The following is a 15,839-nucleotide window of genomic DNA, read 5'->3' as shown; positions in this document are numbered from 1 at the left end:
CTTCCGCCAATTGCTCTATGTGCTCTTTTGATAACAAAACAGGCAGAGAATTTGTCAGCTGGAGACGTGGCACAGAGACAGGTGTCCAGGAATTCCATCATGTGACTTGTCTCAACCCCCTCAGGGAGCCCATAAATTGTAGCTTATTCTTCCTCGCCCTTTTTTCAGCATCATCAACTCTCCAGGCAAGATAACTCGTGGTAGCCCGAACCACTGAAGCCCCTTGTTGGATGGAGTGGACTGTGTCCTCCAATTCCAAGAGTCTACCCTCCCCACTGGATACTCCCTCAACCTCATCCCGTAGATCCTGTTGGAGGAGTAACAATTCAAATGCACCTCAGCAGTCCTAGACTCCATGGCAACTTGGGATGTTTGGATTGCAGCCAAGAGTGCTGCGTTATCCAGCAGTTTAGGGGATTCCCCAGCACCTCTGGGGGAGGCGATTCCACTAATCTAGTTTAGCACCAGCTAGTCGCGGTGTCAGTCTGTAAGTAGTTTTGAGAGAGGGTAAGTGTGCCCATTCCCCACCACCCCCAAGGTGGAGCGCCGCCACTGAAAGCACTCACAAGGCCCAACGGGCCACAGCATCAGCACCCCCCAGGCAATACCACCACAGCACAGGTGTCCCTCACTGTAGAGTCGTGGCTATCTCCAATGGATCAAAGCAGACCAGGCAGTCTCCAACACATAAAACGCCTTCCAGCGGCAGCAGTCATATCCCCTGAGAGATGGGGGAAGGGGTAACAGGAGGAGCCCCACTCTCAAGCCAGTAACAAGGTTCGGGTGGCATGCAAACATAAGCCGGGCAGGCGAGGGGATGGGGAAAGGAGATAACACCTGTCACAGGCACCTCATGTCCACGGTGACACCAAGCGCACTGAGGAGCTCATCCTGACTCATCGCAGCAGAGGCTCAAGGGGGGGCGGTGCCACAGGATATATGGAGAAGTCAATAAGAGCTCCCCCAGGGCCCATAAGGTCAGATGTGCACTCTGCCTCCCATCCCCAGTCCAGACGTCACTAAGCCTCAGACCTCGGGTGTCCCACTGGTCAGGGCAAGGTCTATGCCCTCCTACCTCCTCCACACATGGCAGCTACATTTCTCTGTCATACTGCTGGGGCTCTCAAGCACAGTCCCATATGGTGATGCTGCAGTCCCAGGACTCCGCTGCTGGTCTTCAGGCACCTCAGCCCATCACCACACCACCCTCTGAGCCAGACTTAGGGTAGTCAATGTCATGCTGGCGGAGGGAGGGAAGAAAGGAAAATCAGGGACTCTCAGCTGTATCTCAAGCCCCCCACCTCACACAAGGGCATGTTTGTGGTGTCAGCTGCAGCTTGCAGTCAGGTGGTCGCCATCTCAGGGAGCGCTGCTCACTGGCAATCTCTTGGTCATCTCGGCGAAGCACTGCATTTCCCTCAGGGCAGGCACATCTCAGGTATTGCCCCACTAGCAGAGAGGGGAGACGGAGCCTCTTAACCAGATCACAGGCCCCAACAACACACTGCCCGTTTCCAGTCTCCGCTGCTGGCTAGTATCAGGCGGCTGCCATCTTGCGAACTGCTGTGCTCTGTGGCCCGACCACAGCTGCAGATTTCAGCACCCCCTAGAGAGACCCCAGTGGGGAGGGGCTGAGGGTAAACAGGGCCTCTTATCCAGGGTTGCGGGTACCAGCCACACACCGGGCCCACCTTTGTGCTCCACTGCCGGCACCAGCCAGTTGGCCGCAATCACCAGGACTGCTGCTATTTGTTAGTCTCTGGGCCTCCTCAGCCGATCACCGCAGCTCCCTCGGAGCCTGACACAACATGGTTAGAGTCCCGTTGGCATGGGGGGTAGATGGGAAGAGAGGGTCTCCAAGCCAGATCACAGGCCCTCTCAGTACACAGGGGCCCGTCTGTATTCTCCACGGCCAGTCATAATCAGGTTGTCGCCATCTTGAGGCCTGCAGTTCTCCCCAGCCCGACCAAGGCCACTGTTTCAATCACCCTCTAGTGCTGAAGAATGGTGATCACCAACTCTCAACACTGACCCCAAGCACCCAGGGTCTCCAGCACGTGGGCTTCGGGAGGCACAGGATTAAGTCAGGATGACTGCGCTTAGAGGGGAGCTCTACAGAACTGCGTCTAGCCGCCAACTTGCTGGCCACACCCTCCCAGACTAGTATTCTTGAGCTAACATCATTTCCTTCTGACTTTCAGTACCATACGCTGTACGGATATTCTTTGCCACAGAAGAGAGATCACTCCAGTCCTTGTGTGTTAAAGAAAAGATGTACTTAATGAGGTAAATAAATGGCTATGCTTTGAATTAACATACATTCTACGTCTTAACTTCACTGTGGTTTTGAGGTCTTCGCTCTAGCATTAGGTCTGCGTTTTAGATTTAAATAAGAAAAAATAAAATAATAAAAATAGTGGTGTAGATGGGCACTGAGAACAAAAAAAAGCATACTTCTTTCGTGCAGCTGCTCTGAAAATCATAATTGCATTGTCTTGTAAATCAGATTGTATTTATCTGCAGAATCAGCTTGCTCTAGCGAATATCCTAGGACATGAGCACCACGATCCGCCTCATGTATTTCGCCGGTGTGATGTATGCATTTTTCTTTCATTTATGACATTTTAATCATCGGTTCAACGAGGTGATAACACTCTCGAGCTTGAAAAATAAAACTGACATTTGTTTGGACATTATTAATGAAATATTTATGTTGTAAGGGGCTGTGTGATAAAAGCTTGGCCTCCGAGTGCATTTGCTTCTGATTACATGTGATTTTTTTGATATGACCAGACTTTCAGACGCCAGCTATTTTACAGTGAGCAGATGTCATTTACTAAAAATGGGTGCCAGATGCTGCAGAGCACAGAAGAGTAATTTGTTTAAGGGCTGGCACGGAGTTTTTGCCTTCAATTACACTGTATATTTGGTCTTGCACAATCATAGGGTTGCCCAGCTTAAGCCACACACTTACAGTCTTGGGTTTCAATTCTCAAAGCATTCGTGCACTATCATCCTGCCTAATTGGTGCTGAGCATCATTAATTTATGCACCACGCTTTGTACGTTAAAAAAATTATGAACACACGCAATGAATCTTTTAGAAATGGACATGGGCCATGGATTAAATTAACAAACCCTGCCAAGTAGAAGATTAGCTCTCAGTGCAGCCGGAAGAGTTGGGGGGCATGTGCGCCATGCATGCAGAGGCGGCATCGTTCCTGAGCCCAAAATAGCTTCATGGATATTTCGTTCTGTTTCTATTTTTCAGGTTCAAAACACCTCTCTGCCAGAGCCTTTGTAAATGGCGATTTCACCAGCTCATCAGATGATGAACGTGAAGAAAAGACTTTATCGTCACTGAAGGTAATGCTTTCTCAGCACCAAACGACTGCACGTCTTGTACACTGAAGCATCCATGTTGGTACTTCTCCTATGAAGTGGCTTTCCTTTGCTAGTGCCGACCCTGTCCACAAGCTTCCAGCTGATAGGTTTTACCAGTGTAGCTCATTCATGCACAGTCCTCTGCTATGAATTTACTGTTTATTAAATCCTGGCAAGCGTGATGCCCTTTGCGTAAAACCTCATTTTTGCTCACGTCTATTTGATGCATCCTTCTGGTACCCATATTGGTAACCTGGGTACAAGGCCAGATGCTTTGGGTTGTGATGGAGCTTTACCTCCAAATGTGTTCCTACAGAGGAGCTGTTGATAGCGCACACATTTTGCTCTCTGCAAGGCACATGCAGGGAAACAGAGAAGGACTTGCCAGTGCTGAGGCTGAAGTTCTATCATGTTGGAGAATTGACTAAAGATGATCCCTTGGCGACAAAGGCTCTACTGGCAGAAAGAGGTGAGTAGGTTGGGAAAATCCCACACAGACTGATGTAGCCGCTGTGGTCTCCACTAGAGAACTATCTCTTGCGTGCAGCTGGCTGCTGGGGGCATCACTGTAAAGGCCAGGTAGGATATCCCTAGTGGCTTTTCCAGTCTCTGTTATCAGTCATGGCTGAGGCAAAGAGATAGACTTTTCCGTTGCCTGGCAATAGGGATCTAGGAAAGGAAAGTGGGAAAGGTGAGCCAGACAACAGTTTTCGAAGCATGCCACAGAAAGATTGGATCAGGAGGGAGCACTCTACAGTCACAAAGCTGCCTTCGCTGTAAGTGGAAAAGAGCAGACATCAGGTATGGTTCTGAAGGAAAAGCAGGAGAGGCAGTGAGCGGAGGAAGGCAGGAAGGTGGAATTGAGCCAACAAGTCTCAGAGAGACATCTGGGTGTTTTTGCAGGTGTGCAGTCTGGCTGGGTGAGTGCCTGTTCATGACTACCCGTCTGCTGGTGCATGTCTGAGGGCACATGATGTGGGCGTGTGCAGATGTCACGTAGAAGGAGAACCTATGCTTGTGTATGCAATAACTGTTATGGCAGAAGAACTATCCATGGCACCTTAATCCCTGTAATCTTTGTAGTGGGAATACTAGGCAAGAAGAAGAAGTCCCTTTCTGAGTGTTATTGTAATAAGTATAATATGACGGCTGCAAGATGACACAGTGGCAGTTTTTAAATCTGTTTTATAGCAAACACATTTTCATCCGTCATTTTAATTTTTGGTAGGTTCGTGTATTAAAAATGATGTAATTAGAGTGTTTAATCAACACCCAAATGTACATTGAAGTGGACTGGACTATGTTGGCAGCACCCTGGCATATGATAACATCTATTCTGAATTTAGTAGGGCTATACACTGGAGCACGAGCAGCTGTGGGTGTAATATCTTCACAAATAGCCTTTAAAGCAGTTTTATTTCATACTCATACTATTTAAACCCATCACTTTTTCAGTGTTCAAGTGACACCTTCTATCAGGAGTTCTTCTGTCTTGCAGCAGGGGTATTGTCTACTGTGTATCTGTGCTGATGTTCGACGCCACTTTTTTTCCGAGGAACTCTTAAAATATTTGCTGCTGCAGTGAAGTAATGCCCCCACTTACTATGGCAAACATGGAATCATTGGAATACTCCATAGTTTCCCATTCTTGATTGCCTACCAAACCTATGCCTTTTTATCCATTGTATATGTTGTTTTTACATTATGCTGTAATACATTGAATATGACAATTTATTTTGCGGGAAGCCATTCCGAAGATTCCTTGGAAAAGACAGGCTTCCTACGCTCTATATCCTGATGGAATTCGGTCAGATATTATTTGACAATCACCCTGATTTAAAGTTCACCTGCCACAATTGGTGTTTTACCGTAGCCACTCATTACCACCCAAAGAGAAGGCCATGGTCTTGTCAATTGCAAGGCTATAACAACCAACTTTTCACAGCAGAAGACCTTTTCTCGTGATGTATGTGCTCATTAAACGCATCAAAACGTTCAAACACAAACTCATCGCGACAAATACTTTGTAGACAATATGGAGATGCCTGTATTTGACAATCGTACATTGAGGTGGAAAGATCGCTTGTAATTGCTTTAATACTCATACTTTTGTATGCAGCTTTGCAGCATAAACTTTAAGTGAACGTTTTTACCCGTTCAATGAAGATTGTGTGTTTTTATCACAACCCCAGTGAAGTTTTCAACGTTATTTAAAAGTTCACAGATTAGCAATTTGAACTCGACAATGGCATTCACTGCAACAGTGTGCGATCCTTTTAATTTAGCGGGAAACACGTTGCCCAATATATCACTTTGAAGCACGTTCATTGTTCCCACTTAATCTCTCTCGGGCTAAGAAAAGTAAAGAATCTGGAGGAGGTTGTGGGATTAGGCGCCTGGTTTACGTAGAAACACACTCGGGCTGCAGCATAATGAAAAACAACCTCACTATTTACCAGCTTTAAATATTCTGTAAATTAACCTGTTGCTGTGCTTGTTGCTATTTAAGCCGCTCATCGTATGCGGTATGTAGTTGTGAAGGAACCACAGTGCCAAGCTTTATACCCATTATCGGGCATTGAAGGATGACACTGTGCCGTGTGGCAGCAGACTTTTCATTTTCAAGGAGGCCAGGTTTATTTTCGTGGACACTGGTACATAGCCTAAACATCTCCTGCGCCCTGTTAGGGTACCAAAGACAAGTACCCGCCAAGTTTCCATCTCTCGGTTCCATGGAATGGCTAGATGCAGGACTTCTTTGACCACAAACATGGAAATGTAAACTGTATTTGTCCTAAACTGTATACGGCTAATAGTTGCCGAATTTGGCACATATGAGTACTTCCTACTTGCTTTGGATCCTTGTAAACCACCGCGTTCTTAGATTATTTGTAAACACCCAGACATCTTATCGGAGCCTGTCAATGCTGAAGAAAAATCCAAGACAATGAATAAATACAGTTTAGTGCCATCTAATAGCACGTTTACATTTAAGGGCAAGCAAATAAAATAACAACGGATTTGGCACCTCGGTGCTCTATGGTGTCTCTTGGGTGGCTTGCAATCCTGTACAAATGATTGGTACATCACCATCTGACTGGATAAAATCTGGAATTATTCATGTAATACTCTCAAATTCCAGTTTGGGGACAATTGCGCTAGAGTTCTGTCCGAGGGATCTATGAAATGGTCACTGTACCTATGTGCTATGGGTGCGGCTCAAAATACCCGTCTGTCGCGGGTGACCATTATTGCACAACGAGACCAACACTCCTCACTGTACATGGAAACTCCTCACTGCTCAGGGTGCTGGGACTTTTGCTTCAGATACTAAACTGGCACAATCTGCACGTTATGCTGAGTTGACTATTGTCAGAGGATCAGACCTCAGGCAGTAGAGTTGTACATTAGGTTACAGATCCTGACATGCAACTACTGTTAATATTGCTGCAGTATGAAAAGGGTTCATTGATAAACCAGTTTCCACATGCCCCGCCCCACAATTTGCAGAGCCTAGCACCCAGACAGCCTCCACACTGTTGCCTTCATTTCAGTAATGCCCTTTTGAGAAAGTCCCCTTGTATTACCAGATTCCATTTCCTTGTTGATTAATGTACACTGCTTTTGCGTGCTTAATTTTCCCTTTCTCAGATTTCGCAGTTCACCATTATTGTCTCCGTTGCCACATATCTCTCCTCTCAGACCCTTTTTGTGAGTTGGCTGGCAATTTCTTGATTAAACAAAATGGCTGAACCTCCCGTTTGACGGTAGTGTATTTCAATACGCAAATTCAGAATTTGATCAGGTATGAGTGACAAGGAGTAGCGGTAGATGGAAATGCCCCCTCACACAACCCATCCTTTATAGCCAGCTGCCCCATGCCTGTGTCACGGACACAATCCCACTGCTGTACCGGTCTCAACATGTGCTCCTTTCAAATGGTGGCTTTTCGTCTAGAGCTGTTATCTAAGGTCACCATCTTCCATCCCATAATAGGCCCATCCTCGTCGCTGTCGTCATAGCCATCGCATTCAGTTTCAAGCAGCAGGGCTGGGGAGACTGCCATGGCAATACCGCTTCATTCCAGAGGCCCAGCCGCAGATGAAATCTCAAATGTAAGCATGCCTCGCAGATGGATTTTTAAAGAGGTTTTGGCAGAGACTACAATCATCAAACCATTGAAAACTGAAAACAAACAGATGAACATATCCCTGGAGGGCCCACAACTTCATTTAGCGAGCTACTAAAAGCAGACTGCATGGAAAATTATATATTTATTGGAATCAGAGCTCTTAAACGAAGCATGCAGTTGAAAACAAATCCCACCGTATTATTAGTTTGGGGGCCATTGTTTGCCCTCTGTTGGTCTGATAAAAGCTCAAATATGCGTAATACAATTTCCACATCTGGGGTTTCTTCATGTACTTACAAATGTACTCAATCGATAATGTGCAACCACTGGATCGGCGGAAAGGGTTAATTAAAAGAAACCAAACTGAAAACCTGAGACAATATACCGGGAATAGTTAAACCCAAAGTGGATACGTGCAGGGAAGGGAGAAGCCAGCACAGCGCTGTAACTGAAATAGCCTGACTGCCGGCACCGGATTCATTAAAAACTTAAATGGTAATGGAAATGACATCTCACTATCTTGTAACCCATTATGACAACACAGGACGAAGCATATTAATAGACTGTCTACCTTACTGCATGTCACCGTAGACAATGTTTTTAGTCCAATGATTTTAACAGGCGAGGATTTGCTTTTGGGCGTGTTATTCTGATTAGTTAAATTGGAAGTTAGCCAAGACCACACACCCAAAATGCATTAGGTTGTCACCTGGAAGCCCAGGACTGGAGACCTTGTCCTATAGTGACCTGCAATGAGGCAGTCTCTCTGTGTTCCATGGTCATCAACTCACTGGCATAACAAGTGAGACCACATGGTATTTGGCCAGCGGCGGCTCTTCTGCTAAGGCGGAGGAGTGTCTCCCCACTGCTCTGAGTAGTGCAAAAAAGGAAAAAAGAAATGTTAACACAATGTTATTATAATTTTATTTTTTAGTGCAGATCCAGGTTAGGGCGGGGCAGGGTGGCTGTGTCACAGGGAGGAGAGGTGTATGAGCACCATAAGTGCACATGACAGTTTGGCCGGCCGTCTTGGGCCGGCCAAACAGACATGCGCACTTAGTATTTCTCCACCTAGCTGTATTGCACAGCCGGGTGGAGAACATGTACAGGCTCCCACTCCCTGTCTGAGTGCCGAACCAGGCCGCTCAGACCAATCACAACACTGCTGTCATTCTGGTGACAGTAGCTTTGTGATTGGCATAGGGTAGTCTTGGAGTCTGTGTGCTTCCATGCTGCTACCGGTAGTCGGGAAAGAGAAGAGGATGTAGGAGAGATGGCACCCGTAGCGAGGCAAGTATTTTTTTTTGCATCTGCTCCACCACACCCATTCCATAGCAGCTGCCACTGTATTTAATCCTAATAAATTAACAGAAATGTGATTCAAACTGCCAATATTTTATTTGCCAATATTGCAAAAAGAATAAAGTTCAAAATCTCACAGAAATAGATACGAGACAAGCTTGTAAATCAGCAAAAGAAACATAGGTGTCAGAGCTACAACACTTCAGGCAATAATTAGTTTCTTTATTAGCCACAAACAAGGGTAGTAATATGAGTCCATTCTGTAAATATCGATGAAGCGGTGGGGTGGTGAGTTCAGTGGGAGAACGGGATTTGGTGAGTAGATTGGGACTTGGTAATATCAATAGATGCCTGAGACAAGAAAATACTTGCACCCACTAAAGAAAAAAAGTAGTATACCCTTTACCAACACGATTCGGGTGTGGCAGTTACGGGTGTGAAATAGCTTTTATTAAAGGTAAATGTGATGTTACATGTGACAGCCGTTGCTGCATATTAACATACGCCTGTTTGTGATTAAACATATCTCAGAATACATGACAGTAATTTGGGGTCTTAAAACTCGTGCCTGTTTATTAAATGAGACTTTTATCTTTTTACAATTTGTGCTCAGTTGTCACATATATTGTGTGCTTTTCTGTAGGTCATGTTAACAACACATAGCTGGGACTTTTCTTGTAATATGTTGACCTTAGTGCCAGTAAAATATAATTTGCAGACCGACCATTTGCAGCTGCGGATAGTTTTGCGGTGTCTCAGCAACTATAGATAGCTTTCTAGGGAACTGACCAGGTATATATTTGCATGTTCTTCCTTAAATCTGAATGAAACTATTGTACATCATTCAAAGTAACTGAAGCAAAAGTCAAGCATGAGCAGATGCCTCCTCCCTCCTTAACCTACTATGTGAGACACTTGATAATTTTCCTTTTCTCTGAAAAAGTCGCTATTTCCTTTTAGGGCCTATAATATCTACGGGTGTGATCTAAATTATTTTAAGGGACAGAAATTAGAATTTAGATAATTGAGCAAAATTAATAAACTTCAAACATAGAAATCTCACACAAACAGATAAAAGGGTACCATGTGAATCACAAGGAGAAGAATAAGGATCCAAGGGCAAGATTATCAAACTATTTTGCATTCCCAAATGGTGTGAATCACAAAAGTCCACCTTTTGTGAATGCAAAATAGCCTTTCACGATGTATGAAAGGCATCACAGTCCCATTTTAGGGAATCCCAATTTCAAGCGACTCCCTAAAATTGCGACTTTGACTAGGGAATTCCAATTTGCGATTCCCTAAATAGAAAAACACAAATAATTCCTATCTACAATTCCCTATGCACATGTATCAAGCATTTCCTAAATGCGAACTAGGCATTTATGAAATGCAATTACCACCAACTCAAGTTGGTGGTAACCTTGAGCAATTTTTAAAAATGCTTTAGAATTCATTTTTAAAAGTGCCATGCAGCTCACACATGCCTTAGGACATGTGTGCACTTCACATGTGCACAATTACATCTTGGGGTGACTCAAAGTGAACCTTTGGCCTTCAGCACCCTTGGTGCATTTCCTAATTTGCAGTTCCTTAATAAGGAATCACAAATTAGGAAATGCAACAACATTCTCACCTATGGGCCTGAAGGCCCATGAGAACAAATGGAGGAACATTTCTTAATAACGATTCCCTAATAGCGATTACGACTCTTTGGGAATAGCTATTAGGGAATCACTATTTTCTTACATACCATTTTGCATTTCTTGAATAGCATTTTCTTAAAATTCGCTATTTAAGAAATGCAAAACAGTACTTTGATACATCTGGCCCTCAGTTACAAAAGCTGGGGTAAGTGTAAGCCGTTGCTTTGTTAGCCACAAATTGGGAGAAATATTGCTCCAAAACTGTCATGACTTGTCAAGTGGCAGGATGTTGAGCACAGACAAAGTTGGAGACTGGCTAAATGAAGACATACATGAGGTGGGAAGTATGCTTGCACCAGTCAAAAGCCACACAAAAAGTATTCCAGCTGTTACTAGTGAACTTTGGGTGAGATATGAGACAATGAATGGTGGTGAAGGAGATTTGTCAGAATAAATTGACGTCTAAATGCCTCACTTCCCTCAGGAACACAAGGGAAACAATCAGCATCAACGAAAGTATAGAACAAAAAATTGACGAGGTATGATTTAACTGCAGAATCAACAGTAAATGTGAAAATAGTGATTCAAACGAAGCTGTACTATTTAAAAGTGAAGTAATGGAACTCATCTAAGTTACTGTGAAGGCAGATAATATCCAATCACAAACTGAATTCAGTACAGTATATAAGGGCAAAGGTGCAAACCAGTTTTCATCTGCAATTCAGTGCTGGGCAGGGGTGTGTGACGGAAAAGGGAGCCACACCACTCTTACATGCTCCTGAAAGCAGCGTCTTTGCACTTCTAACTTCTCTAGGCAGTTAGAACACACTCCTGGTTTCCAGTGACAAATTATTCCTTTTACTGTCATCTTTCTCTCATTTAGAGGTTCAGATTTAACCACAATGTCCCAATGAAATTTGAAAATTTAACAAACATCACTTGGTTAATTCTCTATCATGCAAAAATTGTAGAGATTCTTCTGTCATTTTGAAGATTTCTGTATCACATGCTTTACGCGTCATTGCATTTCATGAGATATTTTCTGTGACATGAGTTTGCATAGTGTGTTGAAATGTTTGAGGTCACATCTTAAATTTCCTATCTTGCAAATTTGATGCCCCCATGCTAACAGTCAGTTGAGTAAGTGCTCGCTGTTTGATTTGCCCATAGAACATGTCACGCGTTGTAAGCTGATTGAACTATAGGTACTGCAAGGGAAATAGCCTGTCTTTTTCCACTATTCTTCTGAAAATCCTGACACTTTTTGATATCCGGAGTCCCAGTGAGTCTCCGTGGATTGATAGTTGCGATAATAAACCCACCATTTGTGTGTAAGAAGCTTTTGCCCTAGAGGTCCCTTGATGCATCACATAAGTCTGTTAAGTACATGTTGGATCAGCAAAGAACAAGGCCCAACAGACATGCCCTCATCTATAATTTTGCCAGATGCTAGTTATCAGGTGAAAGGTAAAGCTGCAACACTAATTTGAAGCATAGTTATTATCACAAACCCGTGCTTTTGATAAACAGCCAAACCCCTATGAGTTATGTTACCGAGCATTAATGCTCAAGACAAGGTTGTATTCAAGTAGAAAACTTTATTTTTATTCAGGAAATAGTTTGATAAGGCATTCCTATATGGAAATAAGGAAAAGGGAATGCCAACAGTGAATGTTCTAGTACATAAAGCTTCAGTATTATTAATAAAACGTCAGTGAAAACAGACTATCAGAGTACTAAACCAGATTATTGTCTTTCTGAAACATCGTACATAATATACATGCATATAAGGCAATTGCGGTCAGTGGACATCATTTTTTGATCTGGTAAATTTTCATTTACATTTGACTTCAGCAGTGGCAAGCAGCTTGGGGCAGTGGGGCAGCCCACTTTACGCATTAGCTCACTTCACTTTGTGGCCTCAAAATTCCTGTGCACATCGTTCACATTCATCTAAAATAGTTCCTTTCTCCTATGTGGCAATGCTGATTCAAACTGTGCTTACTTAATTTTTTGTTATTATTAACTTTAAATACTGGCTGTGTATTTTTCCTGAATTTAAGGTATCCAGTTAGATGATCATTTATTTACAGTCTCCTTTTTGATGTGGATATTATAAAATATTTACTTGACTTTGTAGCTGTCTGTTATTTGAGTGCTTGATTACGTGGCAATTTATAATTATCTGCTTCACAAACAATATTGAAATGTATAGCACACCTGGAAAGCTTATTATTTAAAATCTTCTAGTAAAACAACTGCACCAGTGAATTCTTTATTAAAAGTAACAATTTTATGCCAGAACATTTTCTTTTTTTACTTTTATTTTTGTGGGATAAGTGTGCAATACAAATACATTAAAAAAAGCTCATTGCACCAACTTGCCAACGCCAGACCTATGGGCTTTGTACTGTATGCCAATTTTAACACTCAACCACTCCGGTTTAGAAAAGCCAAGTTTACCGTGGGCCATACCATTTTTTCGCAAAGCCTGCAGGCCCATCTTTAATTCATATGCTCAAGTGAGTCAGCCAGGTGCCACGTTGTGTGTCACAGAAGAATACACATATTGCTTGGTAACGCCTTTATCATTACACAGAAGCCTAGCAAAATATGGACTTTGACTCAACGTCAATAAGCAGTGCAGGCCACATTTACATTAGGAATTGCCAGTATTGCCAAAATACATAGAAAATAATTAAGTGACAAAATAGTTAACTGAGGCCTTGAAAGTTACAGAAATATAAAAGCTTAAGGCTCAGCTGAGGGCATTTGGCTCTCCTAGACAATGATCATTGATTGAAGTGTATCATTGTATAGGTTTATTACTTTAAATGAAGCACTGAGTAGCCAACGTTAACTCAAAAGTGACTGTAGAGCTGGGATGAACTTTACCCTAATGTAGTTTGCACATTCCTTTGGTGATAGACATTAAAAGGTCTGATGTGCACCCAACAGCATGCATTGTAGACACATTTGCTGGTGATAACTTAACATGTCTTAAATTTACATGCTCATCGAAACCGATTTTTTGTAATTTTCCAGTAATGTAATTTGTCAGCTGTTTTTGACATTACAAATCAATACACGCTGCTCTGCAGGTAGAGGCCTCTGCAAAAGGGGAAAAGGACCACCCCAGAGTGATCCAAATTATTTTTTGGTCTTGGTAGCAGAGAGAAGGACCTGGGTAAGTGTGTGTCACTCCGTAGGCACTCTACAAGGATGGCAATTTATTTCAATGTTGATTAGTAGAGTAACTGCAAGGAGCCACACAGGGCCTTATTGCGAGTTTCGCCACCCGCAAAACTCTTTAGGTCAGAAGTTTGCCACTCTGGTCTTCCGCCCCCTGGCCCTTGTATGAGTTTCCGTCCACTGGCCCAGCAGAAAACTACCCACAACATTGAAGCTGGCTTGTAATCAAGCTGGCAGCAATGTTGTTGTGCGTCAGGTGCAACAGCACCTGTTGTGCTTTTCACTGAATGTAATTCAGGCAGTGAAAAGCGCAACGGGGCTGTCCATCAGGGCCTCTAGACTGCCCATGCCAAGGCCTGTCCATCGGGCCCCCAGTACCCCATCTCCGCCAGCCTTTGCATGACGGTGGAGCCTCCATGCAAAAGCTGGCGGACATGAGAGTCGTAATCCCCTGGGCAGCCCTGCTTGCGGATTAAGACCGCTGGCATCATCAGGCTGTTGGCAGGCGAAAAAGCGGCAGTGCCGGTGATCGGACCGTGGCGCTTTCGCCACGATCGTAATGTGGAGGCTGGACTGCTGCTTTGAAGGCGGTCCCACTGCCACCGCAAGTCTGGTGGTCCTAGGACCGCCAGTCTCTTAATCAGGGCCACAGTGTTCTGTAAACCTCATGAATAAATAGGTAATTAAATAAATAAATAATTTCAATGCTGTGTTCATTAATTACAAACATTTAAACTGAAGTTTTTTCACAAAAAGAGTGAGTAGTTGCAGAGTAACATTATAAGTTGACTTTTACAATGAGTGCATGTCCTTCTTTCCCACAGCGTGCATAATTGTTGTCCCAAAATCCCATAATACAGTGACCTAGCAAACAAATGCAGTAATAGAAAACATATGGGCTTGGGACTTTAAGCAAACCTCATCCGTGGGAACTGTTCATGGTGTGATATTCTAAATACAGGGCTTAAATGCATCACATCATACATTTAATTATTCACATTTGAAAAAATAAAACCAATAAAACAAATTACACAGCTGTGAATTAAAGGTAGTGTTGTGGTGTGGCAGAGAGAATACAGAAAGCAGAGGTATAATTGTAGTTGTAGTATTTATTCTTGTCCTATGAAAAGCAGCATGAAAATCGCAGGGCAGTGCCACTGACAACATAAAGCCAAGAAAAATATTCTAGCAATAATATTCCAATCCAAGCAATCAGACCAATACGCCCATAACAGGTAGGTGTCATCTCTTTTCAAGTGTAACAAGCATTGGTTGCACCAATAGCTTTGCTATTATTGTGTTATGCATCTGTGAGAATTTAGTCTGCTTCTCACCTGCACAGGTCTTAGGTGAAAGTCACACTATGTAGTTAGTGCCTATTGGTTGAACTTAGAGGGCGTAGACGTTATTAATAATGACAGTGGTGATGTCACCAGTGGTGTCGATGAGGTAATTGTGACAGCATCTGCGACAAAGTCAAGGTTTCCTTACTGCACACATTGGTAATGTAAGAAGTCCGTTCAGGTAGTCAGTGCCTTTCTTGACAAAAGCTAATGTCATTTATCCTGACTACTGCAATAGTGCTAGCCCCCCACCAATCCCCTTATCATATAGCTGCTTGTGAAAGCAGATAGCACCGAGAAACCACATATATAGCCTTAAGCAGGTTATCTGTTAGTGGAGTATTAAACAAAAGAGCTTGGCTAACCTAAAAGGCACAATTTGTGCAGTAAATCATAAGAACGAGGTTAAATTAAACTTCTTTTATTTAATTAGAACAGATAACCATACTTTTGTGCATCATGACTTTTATAATTACACCTTGGTGACTGCAGCATAACCTCTGCAGAGGGAACCAAAGGAAAAGATCAGAAGACCAGAAGCGTCACATAATAAAACCATAGTGGCTTAATTGAGATGGAACCAAAAATGCCGGCCAACTATTCTCGACTATGTGCTCCAAATAATTAAATGTAAGAATAAATGATGTGGAGTAAATGCATTGATTATAGGGTAAAGGTCACACATCTGTGGAATAAAGTATCTAATAAAATCTTCAGGAATAATGTAAGGGAGCGAACCACCAAAATAGTCACCTGGTAGAAATTCAAATAAAAGAAGCACCCTCAAAGTGCTAGGCCAGTGGCTCAGAAACTCACTAACTTCCTATGTCTGATTCTTCAG

At 43.2% G+C, this 15,839-nt stretch overlaps 1 protein-coding gene across 7 annotated transcripts in view; it reads left to right on the top strand.

Annotated features, from left to right (window-relative positions):
• Positions 1-15,839, top strand: part of MICAL2 (microtubule associated monooxygenase, calponin and LIM domain containing 2) — a 776,672-nt gene that overhangs the window by 682,339 nt on the left and 78,494 nt on the right. For all 7 annotated transcript variants that reach the window (XM_069223592.1, XM_069223590.1, XM_069223591.1 and 4 more), the window contains one exon: positions 3,271-3,365. In XM_069223592.1, coding sequence (XP_069079693.1) covers positions 3,271-3,365 — 95 coding nt within the window. The remainder of the gene's footprint in view (positions 1-3,270; positions 3,366-15,839) is intronic.

This window comes from Pleurodeles waltl, chromosome 3_1 (genome assembly GCF_031143425.1).
Source record: "Pleurodeles waltl isolate 20211129_DDA chromosome 3_1, aPleWal1.hap1.20221129, whole genome shotgun sequence".
Taxonomy (NCBI): domain Eukaryota; kingdom Metazoa; phylum Chordata; class Amphibia; order Caudata; family Salamandridae; genus Pleurodeles; species Pleurodeles waltl.
The sequence above is the reverse complement of the archived record's forward strand: the minus strand, read 5'-3'. Positions and strand labels throughout refer to the sequence as shown.